Source organism: Ixodes scapularis, unplaced genomic scaffold, assembly GCF_016920785.2.
Source record: "Ixodes scapularis isolate PalLabHiFi unplaced genomic scaffold, ASM1692078v2 PGA_scaffold0__279_contigs__length_252992795, whole genome shotgun sequence".
In the NCBI taxonomy this organism is placed as follows: Eukaryota; Metazoa; Arthropoda; class Arachnida; order Ixodida; family Ixodidae; genus Ixodes; species Ixodes scapularis.
This window is the reverse complement of record NW_024609835.1, coordinates 151,466,649-151,485,022: the sequence shown is the minus strand read 5'-3', so window position 1 is coordinate 151,485,022 and position 18,374 is coordinate 151,466,649. Positions and strand designations below refer to the sequence as shown.

Here is an 18,374-nt window from a genome sequence, read left to right as displayed (position 1 = left end):
CGTGTAGACGAGATGCCCGTCGATACCGGAAAAAGGTTTGTCGGCGCCGCTTCTTTTAAGTGGCGTCGCAAACTCATGGTGGTGTGCGCTTCCCTCGAGGTAGTTTACTTGGCGAGGCGCAAAAAGGCCGTGCTTAGCACGTGCTCGAGTGACGCAACCACCGTGCTGCCTCAACGAACTCCGTCTACTCCTCTGCTGGTATTATTAAATGAAGGACGCCTAGTGAAACGTCACCTTCAAAAAATATTTATTTGACTGTGAAATGTGGTGTTCATGCCAAATCTCGTAGTTTACGATCAGGCGCGTGTTAAATCAGGTAAGCTATGATTGCCTCGTCCTACCATTGTCGCGCATTGAGGCTTCGTGAGACAAAGTTACAGTTGTGCCCTGCCGTTACCCTTTCAGTTTCGACGACACGAAGTAGAAACTTTTTCGTCCCTCTTCTCTGTTTCATCCGAAGTGTTGAAGATACTTCTGGCGCCCCGCGAAAATGTCGCTCCGCTCTATCGACACCGAGCTTCACGCCTGGAACCGATCGACGTTGCCGATGTCGCCACGTCGCGGAACAGACGACGCGTTATTTTCTCGACAGCGGAGGCATTCGTTAGGGGCCCCATAACAAACGTGACCGGGAAGTACCTCCGCCAGCCTCCGCGGCGTTACGTATCCCCTGCGTACTTCGTACGTATTCTGAATACGCTCATGTATTCCGTATGGCCGTCCAAAACAAAACCTAAAATTTCGCTCCGTACACGTGCTCAAGTTCAATTTTTCTTTTTTACCGTGTTTCGGTGTAAGCAATTGGCAATACGTGTCGGTTTGGACCGCGGATTATATGTACGTTTCAAAAGTGTCCGCGCCCATGTAAATACGTTCTGGGAACGTGCTGTCCGAGGCGAAAATCTAGCGGTTCTCGGTGGCGCAGTGGCTCATTTGCACATTGTGAATGTCTTGCTGCCAATGAGTGGGAGCCACACTTTTGATTCCTTGTTTATTGATCGAACGTTTCACTGGTGCGATAAGGGGTATTCAGCCGCTGGATTCTTTCGGGAAGAGATATGCTTGAGGTCAGTGATCAGCGAAACCGGCGGAACTTCTTCCAAGACTCCAGCATTCGCATGAATAGTGGGGCGCCGAGGGGTGTCAGTCTTATCAGACACATTCAGCGGTTCCGCTAAATGTGTCTCACGAAAATAGAAAAATGGAGGCGTACATAAACAGCGATACATGATAATAGGAAAAGCGCTGTTAGATAAAGAAGACGATGCTTCTTGAATGAGTGGATGCAACACAAAAATACGTGCAATCCAAAATCAGTTGTATGAAGAGTGGTTTGAAGACGCATTGATGAATATCGAAGACACCGTCGGGTGCATCGAACGACACGCGCATCAGCACAAGCCACAACAAGTTAGGCGATCCCGATGAAACCGCCGTTATCCGCAGCGAAACATTTGCGAAGCTTCCAGGCACGCGATCAAAATGCCGCCAATTGCGAAGAGATCTCCTGCCAAGGCGGTGGCTGTTTATCTGGCCCGAGCAAAAGCTCCCTCATCTCGATGGGATATCTACGTTAGCGCGGTTCCGCGCAAAGACGAGACTAATTTGTTACCGCGTGGATTTCTTTCCCATGTGAATACCCCTAAATGACCGAACAAGATATAGGAAGTACTTTACGCAGTGACAAACATAAACCCGCCTCGGAGTACACAGTAATACAGTACTATTAAAACGCGCCCTAACCATTGAGCAGACGTGCAGTCCCATCAAGTACTTGTTTGAATGTGCGGTATACGGAATTCCAGTTCTGTTGTCAAAATTATTTATTCATCTCATTTTGTTATCGGCACTGCTCACTTTGGGAAATAATGGCTGGAGGAAAGAAACGTCAGTAGAGCGCCATATCTGGAGCTACTTACACACTTGCCGGCTTTTGAAAATTTGCCCCACATGAACAAAATATATCCTTATAAGATTCTTACTTTTAAACCTTAGTCGATTCGCGTTTGAGGCACACCACTACCGGGTGTCCCAAGTAGCGGCCAGGCTCTTTAAATCGACCGCGAAATTCAGTTTCTTAAACTATCGCGCTACGATTTTGTGCAGCGTTGCCCACAAGTAGTGCATTCTTCCTATAATATTTGGAAAGAGCAAACTTACCGGAGGAAAAAGAAAAAAAAAAAAAACGAAAAAGGCTTAACTATTTATGAAATGCAGCGAAGTTACCGGTCTTCAAACAATAGGGCGCCCTATTGTTTAAAGAGCGGTAGCTTCGCTGCAATTCCATAGGGATTAAGCCTTTTTATTTTTTTACTTTTTTTCAGGTAAGTTTGCTCTTTGCAAATTTTAGAGAAAGAAATGCAGCTCTTATGGGCAACGCTGCACAAAATCGTAGCGCGACAAGCTAAGAAACCGAATTTCGCGGTCAATTTAAAGAGCCTGGCCGCTACTTGGGACACCCAATATATTCGAACGGTCAGTAGATTTTTTCTTTTGTTATTACTGATTGAGCCACTCCTTAGAGAAGCAGCAAAATAAATACACATTGTGACATTAAAGCAAACAACAATACAAACTAAGATCCCTATAAAAAATCGAAGGTCCAAAAAACGCAGCGTGTTGAATTCATGTGTCGCATGTCGTAAGCGAACCGTGGGCTCCTTGGTTGTGGTCTGCCGAGTACGTTATTCTTGTCCTCACATGTGTGGAACAGTAGTAAGATTCATGGGAATCCGTTCAATTCCATCCAACGCTGTTGTTGTTTCTTTTGTTGCTGTTTTTAATTCCGACATATTCACCAAATTCTTTCTTTTTGAACTGCTCACGCAGGAAACGTGACAGAAGTACACGGGGTCCTTGAGCGCGACGCGGCTATCCCCTGCAACGTCAGCGAGGACCCGCGGGACAAGTCGGTGGGGCTCATTCTCTGGTACAAGGACAACTCTTCGACGCCCATCTACACCGTGGACGCCCGGTCGAGCAAGCTGGCCCATGCCAGGCACTTCCCGGGCGAGGACATGGCAGGGAGGCTCCAGTTCGACGCCTCCCAGCAGCCTCCCGTCCTCAGGGTGGACAACCTGGAGACGGGGGACGCCGGACAGTACCGCTGCCGAGTCGACTATCGACAGGCGCGCACGGAGAACCAGGTCACTTCGCTTTATGTCATAGGTAAGCGCTTTGTTGGGTGTACCAACTAGGTCACGCCTGGCTAAAAAGGCTGCGCAAAAAACATGCAAGAGCAAATCAGGAACGACACGAAGAAGGGGACACGGACAAGCGCTCGTCCGTGTCAACTTCGTTCCGTCTGTTTTCGGTGGCATGTTTCTTGAGCATATCGTGCACCAACTCTTTGAGGAAATCAAGTTGGTCTGCTTCTTCGGCAGGGTTTGTGGTGACGTCAGAAGGCTGAGCTTTGATTGGCTCTGATTGATGGAGAGTGGGTATACCTCAGGACAGCTAGTTTTGAGGTCTGCCCACTATGCTTCAATCAGAGCCAATCGGAGCTCGACGTTCTGAAGTCACCGCAAACCCTGCACAAGAAGCAGACGAACTTGCGCTCCGCATACTCTGTTTCTCTTTAAATTAAATCACAGCCATCGCATGGCGCCAACCAAGCAGTGTCAAAAGTGCCTCGTCACTGCGTTCCTCCTCTTTCTGTGTTCGCTATCCTGATTATCATGTACAAACAAACAGAAAACGCCGAATCGAAGCGTATCTACTGTGCGCGATTGGTTTAGTCGGTGATAGAAAAAGCACGACGACGACTAGCTCTGTAATCATGCAACTTTGACACTGTTTGATTGGCTCTATCGGATAGGGGCGTTTGCTACGGTCAAATTTAATATGAAACGGAGTATAGTTCAAAAACACGTCTTGTTAAAGAGCCTGCACTTTTCTTTTATATATACACACTTTGTTAGGCTGTTTTAATATATGTCTTTCTCTCGGGTTATTCTAGCATTTAATGGTAACCCAGAGAAATGTTTTTCTGATCAGTGAGAAATCAGACTCCAAATTGCTCACGCTCGCTCTGGCTGAATAAATAGGGCATTTTTTATTTGCTTCTTTGTGTCCGCATTTTTCGAAAATTTCAGTTAGCCAAAATAAAATTTAGTTTGTTTCTTCATCAATAATCCTTCAATCCCCCCTCGCCCCCGCTTAACAAAAAAAGGCCGTAGTTTATACGGGGGCATTAAGAAATTATTGAATATTCTTCAAGCTCTGGTTCGTTTGCTTTCGGCTTGTTTTTGCGGAGATTCACGACTCTAAGGGGAAAAAAGAATGGCGTGTGAAGAATTGGGTGTAACAAATTAAACAAAACAGGCGTAACATAGTGTAGCTGTAACTCAGGAGAAGAAACGCAGAACCAACATCGTACCCCATCCCCCTTTAATTGAGAGGGAGTTGGCAATTCTAGTTTGAACTTGGGTGATCGCAAAACACAACTGTTTCGTCATCGCCTGCTGCAGATCGAGCTGCCACGCGACGTTTGTGTTCCTTTTTCCCACCTAGCTGATAAATGTGAACGTCATATCCGGGAGGACTACGGTAGTGTAAGAAACAGTTAAGTAGTTACACACTTTACCGGAATATTAAATTTTAAACGAGAGTCAGAACTTCTCTGCCACAGTAACTAAGCCGGGAATATGGGCAAAACGCCCTGTTTTTTTTTTTTTTTTTTGCTTTTTTTAGATGTTCGATTTTTTAGCCTAACAAATCCCGCGCGAAATTGGGGTTTGAAAAAACAAAAACGTACAAAGTAAAAAACAAAACAAAAAACTATTTGCTTGTATTTAAGCCAGAACGCTCGTTTTGACGAAATTCCTTTTCGTTGTGAGTGCCGGAGAGAGAAGGAGAAGTAGAGGGAGAGTGTGGCGCGTGCACCGTTCTCATTGGTCCGAAGCGCTGACGTGGGCACGCGTCAATCGCTCTCTCTTTCCCCGGCTCTGACAAACTCACAGACACCGCCGGGTTTTCATCAGAACGAGCCCTCTCGTTTTCGGCAAAGTCACACGCACAGCTGTCGCGGAGCGAGAGAGGAGGAGGTGCCGCGCTGGTTTTGCTATCATCCTAGATGATAGTGAAACCATAATGCTAAATGTGATGGGTGGTGGTGTAATCGGAGAAGGCCAACGCTGGATTCAGGTTGGAAACGAATGCTCCGTCAGCGCTCGGCTTCGAGTCGACCCTGAGACGAACGTTGACGCAATCATCGTGTTCAACCTGTGCCCAGCGCTGTCCTTCTCTGATGACGCCATCTCATTCAGTATAGCTTTGTTACCTAGAAGTTGTTGCTCCGCGGTGCGGCGGAACGCTTGCATGTTCAGTTGCCGCTCTACCGTCGCGGGTGGTTCTTCGCCCTGGGTTTTCGTAGTAGCGGTGCATGTGCGGTGATTTGTGTGTGTCGTTGAAGCGATGGATGCGGTTCCCTCAACGAGTGATATGAATGCGACTCCTTCCACGAGTGAGATGGGTCTGGTTCTTTCCGCGAGTGATGTGGATGACCATATCCAAGGGATGAAAACAATTAGACTATGATTCATTGGTGTATTCTTAGGGAGCACGTTTTCATGACCCTTGTGAAACGCCATATACGTCCCTTTCCGGGATACGCTAACATTCACCCCGTGACGAAGCCAAAAAGAGGCAGCGAAAAAAGAAATAGGAAGCAAGACAGAAAGACAAAAGAGAAAAGTGAAGGGGTCAGCGTTAGCGATTCTCAACTTGGACGTGTGTTGCGTTATTTCCATTTCCGCGGAGAAGTGGCAAGGTTCTGTCATTTTTAATTCCGCGGAGGAGGGGCAAGGTTTTTATCGTTTTACCAAATCTTAAAATAGTTTCTCTTGGACAGACACCAGAAGATACAAGTCAAGATCAATTCCCAGTTGTGTTTGCAAGAACGAGCTGTGCGACAGACTATACAAATTAAATAATTTTCTTCTCTTTACTCAACAAGAGTTCTCGAGAATGAATGCCAATCTGCAGTTGCTAAACAGCTGTCACATATGACAGCCATCGCCCCAGCTGAAGCGAATCTTCCCAATGCCCAGTTTCGCTTCTGCGTTCATAGCGGACAATCCTCTCCTGACTCGGCTTTTCGCGAGCTTTATTCGGAAAGTTTCCGTAGTTGTATCTTCGCAGTCCTGTTCTTTTCTGCAGCTAGTTCAACATCTCCAGCACGGTCTGCTCCTACTCCTTTTCTTGTTAAAATTGTTTGCGTCATCGCCTTTTTTTAAAATCTATTTCTCTATTTTTGATCCGAGTTTCCTTCATCCGCCTCCTTGTCGCCTTCTGTTTCTTTACGCCCGGGCAAAGTAAAAGGTCAGAAAACCAAACTGGCGAAAGTGTAGCTTCCGGTCTTTCTCAAAAAACAGCTGCCGATGCACAACTGGGCAGCGCATTCCATCTGTTTCTTTATGAACGGCATTCTGCCTCTGTTTCTTAGTCATTTCTTTTTCTAAAGAAAAACGCTCTAAAGAAGCACCAGCCTGCGGGGCGGATGTCGTAAATGGCGAAACGCGGGGACTCGGAATTCCAGACAGCGCGGAGTGGGTTCCGTTTTCGAGTCTAACAAGACCCGTTGGGCAGCGGCGGCTCCTTCGCGCATTCACCGTCCTTTCCCCGACTTGTTATAACTTTTCGGAGCAGAGCCTTACGCTCACAATACTGGAAGTTACGATTGGACACTGCGTATGAATTCTTCACTGAGCTTTAAACAGCGTTGAAGTGGTTGAATCTCACTGATTTACTTTTAAATTATTTTGGTGTTTTATTTATATTTCCTTCGACAGAATCACTAGTGTTCGTGATTTCTCGTTCTCAAGCTGTTTGTGGTCGGTTTTGTTGTTTTTTCTTTTTTTTTCTAGTTCAAAAGTAAGCTGTATGAATTCCTTCTCGATGGTAAAACTGTTGCCGGAAAAGCTGTTTACTTGATACGAGGGGAGGGAAAGGGGGGGGGGGTTCTTTTCTGATCTCTAATCATTGCGCAAGTTTTGCAACAGACCTTTAAGGAAATTGCATTTACTTTTTATGAGACGTGCGCGTTCTGATTTTCCTCGCATTTCGCAGTGGGCTGGCAGTCAAGTGTACTGAATACGTTGCATGGCATTACGTTTTTACTAGTCTCTCTCAACCGTGATGTACTATTGAACGCCATGATAAAACAACCCGAAGGAATAGGAAGACAGTATTTTGATTCAAGGAGATTATTCGGAAAGAAATAAAAAGAAGAAAAATTCGCATTACGGTCTCATTTTTACGAGCTAGCATTCGCCACGACCCCGACGCCAATTTTCAGACGCTGAAATGGGATTCCAATTACATAAAAAGTTCCGTTTACCTGGTTGGGAAGCAACGTACTTGCAGAGATGAACACACGACTGACAGAAAGCAACTGAATGTTGTTACTCGTTACTCGCTCAAAAAGAAACTATGTATGTTACTCGTTACTGAGATGCATAAAGAACTGGTTACTTTGACTCAAAAGTAACGCGCTTAAAGCTACCGCTTTACTTTCTCGCCCTGGATGTCTCATTTTCTGAAAGTAGTAGCCATTTTCGAGTGTTTTGCGTAGTTAATATTGCCTCGCTTTTAACTACGGGTTGATGTCTGCTAGAAGTTTTATCCCGATTAATCGACACCCTTTGATAGGTATTTTAATCGATTAATCGGTTTCGTTTATTCCCTTACATAATACAAAAAGTCAAAAGCAAATGTCTTGCCTTTGTCGAATATGTGATAACCAGCGCAACCTCCAATTTCGCATGTCAAATGAACCTTGATGTGTAGCTCAGAAGAGTCGAACAATACCCACACTCAGAAATTATTACTACAGCCACAAAAGCGAACAGGGATCGTTGATATGCTCCGGCAATAACGATCTCTTTTGATTGTTCACAGTAGTCTCTGCAGCGCTAAACGAATACACGCACAGGGTTGAAATGGCCGAGACACGTATGCGGCAACCTTCTTCACTTCGTCGAAGCTGCGAATCTAGCCACTATACAGATTACTTTAGGTTAAACTTTCCCCTCAAGTTTGCTTTCATACAGGTGTACTCGTCCACGTCTGCGCGGTGAAAGCGTTGAACATCTTACTTTGTCTTTGTTTGTCGAAATTTAACCCATTAAACGGTTAAAAAAGTATTCCCGATTAAAGCATTGATCGATTAATCGGTAAGTTAATCGATTAAATTGCCACCCCTACTCCAACGCGTTCATGACCACGAGTCATTTGCTCCCTTTTGCGTGTTGCCCGCGAATCGGTTGATATTATAGTGACTCTCGCAAGTTACAACTGGTGCCTATATTAAAATCAAATTGTAGTAGTTCGCGATTACTCTTGTTTCATTTATTATTTGATGACTAGGTGAAGAAAAGCTTGAATAAATAATTTAATATGTCAACATGCAGGGTGTTTTGTTTAGGCTTCAGATATTTGTTTTTAGAAACGCCGTGAGCTACACTAGTGCGATCTGTACAGGAGAGTTATACGGCAAGGGGGGCATGGTGTGGGAGGCTAATTGTCACGATAAATTGAATAATTAACCAAAATGTGTTAATTAACCTTTTTGTATAAACAATTTATATATCGTTCCAATCAAATTCTTGCTGAGCGTCATTCAAAGCCTCTATATCAATAATTTTTACAACGAGGTTTAGAGCGTGAAACGCGCAGTAGAGCGGCACAATCTGCACTCGTGCAACAGGCACGAGGCTAGCGGTGAGAGAATGCCGGTGAAACTCGGAAAAACCGCTCGGGCGCATTATCGTGCCTGTAGCCTTGCGCCTGCTACACGGGTGGTAAATTTAGCGTTCCACTGTGCTTCCCACAAGTTCTGTCTTTTTAATATTGAATGTTTAAGTGGGTTTGAATGTAGCTCACGAAGTTTCGTATTAGAGCCATATGTTTATTTTACTGACTTTAAGCTACTTAACATATTTTAGTTAATTATCTGACTTCATGTGCCGATTAACCCCATTACGTCCCCCTGGTCGTAAAACTCACTGGCACAAAGTTCATTACTGTAGTTTTCACGGACTTTTAGAGCGCAGCTCTTAGGCAGCAGTTTCCGGCTTGAGCGGCGTCGGCTCTCTCCCCCCCCCCCCCCCGGAGGACCTCGGGAAAAGGGGGGGGGGGGGTCACGTGACCCCCTCCCCAAGGAAGCTTGGCCGGCTTCGAACCAGAGACCTTTCGCCAAAATTTTAAATTAAAATATTACTTAATGAATTAGGAAGGGGAGGAGGAAAGAGGAGGAGGAGACGAGGGGAGAAGGTTGAAGGATGAGGGCAGCAGGATGATGTGAAGGAGAAGGACGGGGAGGAGGAGGAGGAGGGGCATACCCTCCCCTCAGTACCCTTCCCTCCTCCTCCTCAAGAGCTGTGTTCTAATTCGGCGTTACAGAGAGTTGTGAACGGCTTTGACTCTTTTTTAAACCAATCTGCAAAACGTAAAAATACACTTTATAATCATAGAGCCTCGAAATATATTCTGATGATTTACGCCCATATAATGTCGTTATTTTACCTTTTCCAGTTCCGCCACAAGAACTCATCATTCTCGATGAATATGGACAGCGGATTGTGGATGTGTTGGGACCTTACAACGAGGGATCGTACATTTTTCTTGTGTGTGAAGTCGAAGGAGGTGAGTACTGAACGTGCTTCTTACATTTTTAGTACTGTGTATAGTTGACGCAAGCGCACCTGGAGAGATAATAGAGAGTTTTAAAATAGGGGCCCCCGACGCTTTGGGTCAGACGAGCAACTTGAGACGTCGCATTGCGCAAGCGCAGTGTGGCGCTCCAAGCATCTTGGGGTGCCCAAAGTGCTGGAGCCCAATTACAAAACTGTATAATAAAATGTTTTAGAGCACGGCTCTTAGGTGCTCGTTTCCGGCTTGAGCGGTGACGCCGTCGCCGCCGGTGTAACCGCCCGTTGCGTTAGGGGACGTTTCCCATAATGACGTCACACGTGACGTGACGTGTGACGTCACGAGGGTCATTTGAGTCACGAGTGACGTCACGAAGGTCACTCGCGAAGGTTACGATGAAGGTCGCGATCTTCACAGTGACCTTCACGAAGCCTTCACGAAGGTCACTCGCGAAGGTCCCGACGAAGGTCATGACATTCACAGTGACCTTCATAAGAGCTTCACGAGTGGTGTCACGAGAGTCACGTGTGACGTCATGAGGGTGGAGAAGGGGCATACCCTCCTTTGCGTACCCTGCACTTCTCCTTCTTAATAACTGCGCTCTAATTCGGCATTAAAGGGAATGTAAACTTTTTCATACTTTTTTCTTTAAATCGTCGCGAGAAATAACTTCTTCCTTTCAACATTCTTCCTCAATTCGCATTTGTGCGTAAAAAATTCAGTAAGATGAAGTTGATAAAAATCACACTTTCAAGTATCACCAACCATTGTTGTGGAACCATGCAAGACACGTGCCACCATTCGCTTCCAAGGGTCGCTCGAATCACGGGTCTCGTACTGGAGCATTCGACGCTACTTGCAAGACAAACGCACACACACACATATATATATATATATATATGTGTTTCGGCCGGACGTTTCGGCCGGACTCCGGCCGAAACGTCGAAGATTAAATCGTCCGTTGTTGCTGTTTTTCACTAAGGGTTTTTTTCTTCTCAGTTTTTCTTCTCAGTTTTATATATATATATATATATATATATATATATATATTGGTGCGTTTATGTTTATACAGCCAGAAGTTAGTCTGCCTGAATGTTCGACCTGTCTCCCAGCAGTTGTGTATTAATTTAGCCAGTGAAGTACAACCGCTACTCTGGGGTCTTTACCGTGTACCATACAGCAGTGATACACGAGCACACGCCGGTACGATGCTCATCCAGATCGACCCGGGCGGGGGTGGGGATTGAACACATGATCCCTGGGTACTGCTGCGCGAGCTTTGGCTCCACGTGCTGCGAGCTGGTGTGCGCTAGACCACTCGACTATCGATTCCCCTGACAAATACAAACACACCAAAATCGGGTTGTGTGTGTGTTTATACAGCCTAGAACTTGGTCTGCCTCACAGGGGCGACGAGTCTCCCAGCTGTAGATGAGCAATTTAGCCAGTGCGGTACAGCCGCTAGCCTGGGGTCTTTAACGTGCATCACGCAGTAGTGACACACGACCGCACGCCGGTACGATGCTCATCCAGATCGAAACGGGCAGGGGTGGGGCTCGAACCCAGGATCTCTGGGTTCTGCAGCGCGAGCTTTCGCTCCACGTGCTTCGAGCTGGTGTGCGCTAGACCACTCGGCCACCGATCCCCCCCAAACACACCACTTTGTTCCGTGACTGTGTAGTCAAAGCCATTGTGCCTTTATGTGCGCTTTGCTTATGGTGGTGGCATCTGGCCATTTGGTTCCTCACGTTTATTTTTTATTTTTAGATGCGGAGCATCTCTTGGTCGGGTCTATGTCCCGCGGCGTCGTAGTCCGTACTCATACTACGCATGCGCAACTCTTTTCCTTCCCTCTCTCCAACAGCTGCGCGTTGCGTGTTGGTTACTCTCTCCGCTCTTTCTCTCTACCAGCTGCGTGCACTTCGCGTGCGTTCGCTTCTACTCACACCGCGCGCGCATGCGCAACTCTCCTCCTCTAGTCTTCTCTCCTTCAAGTGTGAATATAAGCAGCGGTAGCGCGCTGCGCGCGTTCAGTTCACCCGCTGTTGACTCCACTTCACTCCGTTCTTCCGATGAAGTGTGATGGAAGCAACAGTCCCGTCAGTTAGTAGGTTGGCGCAAGCAAGCGTCAGCACCACCCCACAAACTAACAGCAACGCTACGTCCACTGAAGACAAAGCTGCGCAGCGAAGGGCACGCGACGCTGAGCGCAAGCGCTTGAAGCGAGCAGCAGACCCTGAACTACGGCAACGAGAAGCGGCGTCCATTCGTCAACGTCAAGCGGCGGATGCTGAACTACGACAACGTGAAGCAGCGGCGGTTCGAGAACGTCGAGCAGCAGAAACTGAGGTTCGGGACCGTGAAGTTCAACGTAAACTTACGAAGCAAGCGGCGGAACCCGACCTTCGAGAACGGGAAGCCGCGTTGGTTCGTGAACGTCGAGCAGCAGAACCTGAGGTTCGGGGCCGTGAAGTTCAAGAACGTTACTAACACCGTTAATAACGATCCGCGATGCTCCGCATCACCCCATGGTTCCCCTCGGGAAGATGGTGTAATTTTTTGTTCAGAAGCGCGTGAAAGAGCGTTTCCCTGCACGCGTTTGTACCTGTGACTGTGCTATGGCGACATTATGTTTTCGTCGATTTCTTTGTATTTTCTCAGTGAGCTCGTGCTGTCGGCATCGGGTACTACAAGGGGTGGCATAACCCTAAACAGAGGGACCATGAGGCACCCTAGTCAAATCTACTGGCTCAGGTGCAATTGAGCATATTGAGTGCCCATCAGAGTTGTGCACATGTACTCTTCACTTCTGAGATATGTGTTCGAGAGTACTAGCACCGAGATATTTTGGTGGCACCCTCCTATGGCTCTTTCACGTGACGTCATTACCTTGCGAACCACATGTTCGATGGTATTTCTAATTGACATGATGGAAGCTTAAAATTGTTGTCAGCAACACTGACAACATCGTCGAAATTGAAGTTCTTACATTCCTCTTGTGTCCGTCGATGATAAATCCTGGTCTGACTTCATGGTCAGCATTTGGCCAATCGTGGCAGGTCGATCACAGCAACGCTTTTTATTGCGCACGCTGCCAGTAGTGTGGTAAGTTTGTTTGAGGGTAACTTCAATTAAGAATAACTTAACTGCTGCTAAGAGCGCCCGTGCAACAAAAGTATAACTAGTTTAATATAGCGTTGGAGATCCTTTTTTTTTTCTCGCTTTCTTGATTAGTAGCTTTTTCACTCAAGCTGGTTGCAGTTGCTTAGAAAGCGAATTCACTAGCCAGCTTAGAGCACATGGAGCGAAAGCTCGCGCTGCAGAACCCAGTGATTCTGGGTTCTATCCCCACCCTTGCCCGTTTCGATCTGGATGAGCATCGTACCGGCGTGCGGTCGTGTATCACTACTGCGTGGTACAAGTTAAAGACCAAGGCGTAAAGTCACAGTGCAGTGGCTTAATTTCTCATCTACATATCGCAATTTCTGGCAGATTGAACTCCTGTTGTCTAAGCAACTAACGAGTGATTTTATTTTTCGGGTTGCCCTTGGGCCGTCTGGTTCCGTCGTTATGCAGAAAATGTTAAAATCAATCGGAGAGGTTTACTAACAATATTAATGCTTGATTTAGGTTTGACCATTGTTAAATACACGCTTCCAAAACTCACGTGCCGATTGTTAGGAGTTCTCTACCACTGCATTTTGGCGGAGAGACTGCCACCGTGGAAAGTGAAATTATAGTACTACATAAGGTGGATACGAAGGGGAATTAATAAAATTTGCGGAGTTTCAAATATGACGGTGTCTTCTGCATCCTCCATTTTTCAGGCATTCCATCTATTCCAATATAAAGCGCACTTCCGAAAGTGGTTTATAAACCGATATCCTCCCCGTATCCACGGCATCGATAGTACATAATGGTCCCGGTGAAAACTTTTATCACTCACTGAGCAGCAACGCATACAGTTGTGGCCACCATTGAACACTCTCCGGTTATTAAGTAAGACTTCACGCTCAGCTAGAAAGGCAAAATCATAAAAAAAACCTGGACTTGGAGACAGGATTGCGTCAAAGTTTCTGTGCGACGTTATTAAAGCTTGCGTATAGTTTCAGCAGCGCTCTGACTTTGCCAAGGCTCTTTGCACAAGTGCGGTACCTCAATTGATGGCTTCTTAGGGCAACTGTACGTGCGAATAAGAAGCAAGATACGCTCGTGCAGCAGCTCGAGGCTGTAGCACGAGAACGGGTGCTACAGCCTCGAGTTGAGAATGAGACAAAATTCAATGAGATGAACTTGTGTCTGAAAATGAATACAAAAAAGATACCACACAAACTTCGACGGAAACGAAAGCGAGAAATGGTCAGCATCAGCGTGCTACGGCTGTTCACATACTATACACGTCATGTTCAGAAAGGTAATACACCATGACACACGATAACTGCCGCAACTGGATTGGAACTTTCAACACGAGCAACGATTGGTAAAATATACTAGAACATATGCCGGAAAAATGGAAATTCCTTACCCCCCTCCACGTGGCAGACGCATGCACTGCGGGCTGTGCCACGGACGCGGAATGGGAACATTCAATCGGGCCATGGTAAGCCAGGGGCTGCACGCGACTGAGATGTAGCCGGCTCCGCTTATGAGAGAGAGGATGAGGAGGGGGGGGGGGGGGGGGGGGGGGCAGGGACAGTTGTTGTTGCCGTGCCAATTTCGACCGGTCGATTCGGCACAATATGTTGGCTGTCCCCGACGGCTGGTGCCAGGGACAAATAGCATAGGGGGAATCGAGAATGAGTTATGTTTCAGGTTATATTTCGTGCAATCGTACGTAACTTGCAAAAGGGTATGGGTGGGATAGCAGCATAGGCAACGAGCAACCAGCTGTTTCTCATAGTTTTTACGTGAATAAGGCTCCCCAACAACTTACCTCAAAGGGATCAGCGAAACCTTTCTGGGACAGAGTTTGCGTTTAAACCTAGTTGCGTACTTTTATAATAAAAAAAAAAAAAAAATAATGAGTTATAAAAAAATAATAATAATGAGGCTGCAAGTTTTCGAAGTAGCACACAATATGCAACATCACTATTTGCTAAATCAAGTCAAAGTATTCCGCCCCCTTATAAAAAAAATCCTAATTTTGCCTTTCTTATTTCCGCGCTTTTGTGAGTAAAATAAGAAATAAACATGTTCCTCCTTGGCACACTTGCTTCACATTTGCACTCAACAAATTCACCATCTGCTGCTCAAGGAGCCTCACTTAAAATATGTGCGAAATAACTGTTTTAGGGGTACCACTGCAGTGGAGTTGTAAAGTGATTTTGCTTTCGGAACAATGTTCAAAAAGATCTTAGCTTGGCAGAACATCAATGTGTTACCATTTTCTTAAACAACCAAAGTGTACGTGTACGTGGAGAGCTAGAAAAATCGGAAATAGAAGAAAAAGTAACAGAATGGCAGAATGCAAAGTCTGTTTGTTTATCTTTTTCAGTGAGGGACGCCTTCCCCAAATAAAAGTAAAAACAGATTTGTTGGCGCTTTTTTCCCTTTTTTCAGAAAAGAGGAAAGTAAATTCTAAGAAAGCTCAAGGGATTTTCTAAACTTCCGATAAACTGAGTAAAAAGCAAGGGTGAATAAAAACCTTACAACAAACACACAATGAAGATATATACAAGAGCTACTCTTTCATTTTATGCCCGCACATATTCAGACAGCTATGACATTGTACAAGCTTTAGGATGCCGTCTCTAAAGAAGGTTTCCGCCCGAGTTCTTATTCATTCCACAACGAGCTAAACAGGTCTGTCAGTCGCCATATATGTGCTTCCCTGACACTAAAAATAAAAGACGTTCCTTCCTTCTTCCCGCAGCTTTATGCAGTTTTCTCCGCATATATTAACCGTCTGTGCGAGTGCCTGCCGTGTTTACACATAATGGTATCAATGAGATAGTAACCTCCCTATTCATTCAAACGCTTTTTCCACGACTTAGTAACTGCCTAAATATGTGCGGTAATTGCGCGGATAAGTAGATGAAGTATATATCTACGCTCCGTAGATATTCAAATATTTGTAAAAACTATCTTATTTTTAACAAATTCATCGAAAGTTGAATTAAGAGAAAAAAAAACATCCCACGTATAATTTTTTTCTTTGTTCTTCGTACCCTTTTTACTTGAGTGTAATAAAGACATAACCTTTCCCCTTTTACAAATATCTTTTTAAACATTGCAGTGGCGTATGTTCCTCCTTGAGCATTATAGATGAACGAGTACATCATATCACTGTACCTTTCTAAGATACTATTATCGCGCAATCTTCAAATATTGCAATACATTTAAAGGGGATAAATTTATTCGGCATACACAGCAAAACAATAGCAAGTAATATGGGGTTTCTAAAGTAGCTGAAATATACACTGAAATTATAGGGTGTATGTTTACTTATCGAAGAGACCCCGACTGAAAAAAACACCTCGGCCATCGACGCCGATTCGGAATTGCGGCCGTATGTGTAAACAGTGGCGTACCAACCTGTTTTTGAGTGTGGGGAGGGGCGAGAAACCAGAACCCCCCCCCCCCCCCCCCCCAGGGTGACCGTTGCGCTCCGTCGGCCAGTGCCCTGCCCAGTGGCGGCTGTTTCGGAAGAAAGGGGGGGGAGGCAAAACACGTGCCTTGCCCCCCACTCCGAGAACTGGGGGCAAGTGTCCCCCTCCAACCCGTCACCCCCCCCCCCCCCCCCCCCCCGGGTTGGTACGCCCATGTGACTATATGAACAAATAGCTTTGGTCAACATCAAACCTGCAAGTGGGACTTCCTGGGACGACTCGTAGTTCGGTTTGATCCCTCTTCTTTGTTACTATGATAGACGTTGTAGCGGTGTTCCTGATATTGCACTTTTAGGTACTTCGTTATATATATAATTATACATATAAAGTGGGTAATTAGGTACGTTACTATTATCATTTATTGTACTGTTTCAGGTAATCGTCTTCCAATCTAAAATTGCGTTTCTAAGATTGTGTAGCACTTGTTTCTATTAAACTTAACGGCTCCTGTGACTGCCTTTTCAAAGTCTAGGCGTCCTAACCTAACATGAAAAGCCTTCAAAATACGTGAGAATTCTGCATCTAATCTACCATATGGCTCAGAATACATCGTCTGAATCCACGTTACAGGTTTACCGGAACTCTCTCGAGGAAGCGAGTGCATTGCGTCAAATCAACATTCAATCAGGCCGTCCATACGAAAGTGCGCGCGTTGCCGTCCCTCGAATGCCTCCGAGCGGGGATTGCTCCGAGCATCCCATTCCCGAAAAGCGTTTTCTCATTAGCTGTCAGAGAGTGGTCCGATGTAACGGTGCTTCCCCGAGTGTCGAACCCGGTCGGCCTCTGCCTGTTCTCGACCGTATCCGTGAACAAATCTTCAGATTCCGGATGGAGAGAAAAAAAAAAGGTCGATGCCAGAGATCCCGATATTCGTTCCGCGTGGATTCCCCTCATTCCCGGCGTACGAGAATCGCTCCTCCATTTCCCTTCCGTGACCGCAATCCTTGCGGCCATCGGATTGTACCAATCATCGAGCGTGGCACCGAGGCTCGCCCCTGCGATTATACGCCCGACATAATGGCTGTATTCTATATCTCCCAGCATCCTTCACTCCGTCCGTTAGGAAATTAATTTTCGCTGTGTGTGGGAACTGCGTTTCGTTGGTCTCGCACATCTTTTGGCCATTCCCGCTATTTGTCATTTGAACATGCAGAATGGTTGAGCTTCGACCCGGGCAACGGTGGCACCGGAGGGAAGCACGAATAAATTACGCGAAAACTTGAAATATCGGGTCTGTCCTCCAAGTTGTTGGTAAGCCTCACGTGCAGAGCTTATGCGCAGTGACGGTCTCCCAAAAATTGTGTCCGATGTGAAATAGCCTCTTAAATGAGTACATGGATTTCCTCTTTATTAAAGTTCATAGTTTCGTATGAAAACTAAAACCATGTAGGACGACTGCATTGTTCTGTGAAAGGTGTTATGGAAAGTCACTAATAATGTTCTCGGGAATCCGGCCCGTATTTTCTGGGAATTGTTATTTATGTACTAAACCAACAAAGATCCAGAAGAAAAACTAGTATTATAAATAAATAATGCAGAACACTTGATCGAACAGTAAGACTCGCCTCAGAAACAAAAGCACCCTGAAGGTGCCTTTCATTTTTACAGACATCTAGACAAATGCACGCACACAAACAGGCAGTCGCGCATTGTTTTCTCTCGTCTTTCAAAGATTTTAACTACACTACACATTATATTTTCTTCAGAGCGGTAGCCTTGCCCTTGCACATTCCATTTTATTTCCTTTATTTCCCTCAAAGGCGTGCTTTAAGAATGCATCACATGAGATAGGGTGGCGGTAAAGGTGAGCTCATAACAACATGATCAATCTAATTTACAAGGAAAAGTTGCGAAATCAGGTTAATACGTCACACAGAACTAACTTTACGCTGAACGCGAGAAGCAAATAAGGAATATAGGGCATAGGAAATTCATACCTTCTACTCGAGACACAGGGACTTACGCATTTCTTTATATTACACATGATTTGTGTTAGTAACCTACTGGTCTGGCAGGCATTCCATTCTGTAATCAGCAGCATCAGGGTTGAAAAAAAATGTATTAGTGTTAGAGCGGAATTGCTGAACTTTACAGAAATTATCGGTTTGAGGAAAA

General features: G+C 45.7%; 1 protein-coding gene across 2 annotated transcripts in view; it reads left to right on the top strand.

Moving 5' to 3' along the window:
* LOC8030101 (hemicentin-2) overlaps nucleotides 1-18,374 on the top strand; it is a 682,796-nt gene that overhangs the window by 505,695 nt on the left and 158,727 nt on the right. For both annotated transcript variants that reach the window (XM_029991995.2, XM_040221179.3), the window contains exons 2-3: nucleotides 2,830-3,168; nucleotides 9,535-9,645. In XM_029991995.2, coding sequence (XP_029847855.2) covers nucleotides 2,830-3,168; nucleotides 9,535-9,645 — 450 coding nt within the window. The remainder of the gene's footprint in view (nucleotides 1-2,829; nucleotides 3,169-9,534; nucleotides 9,646-18,374) is intronic.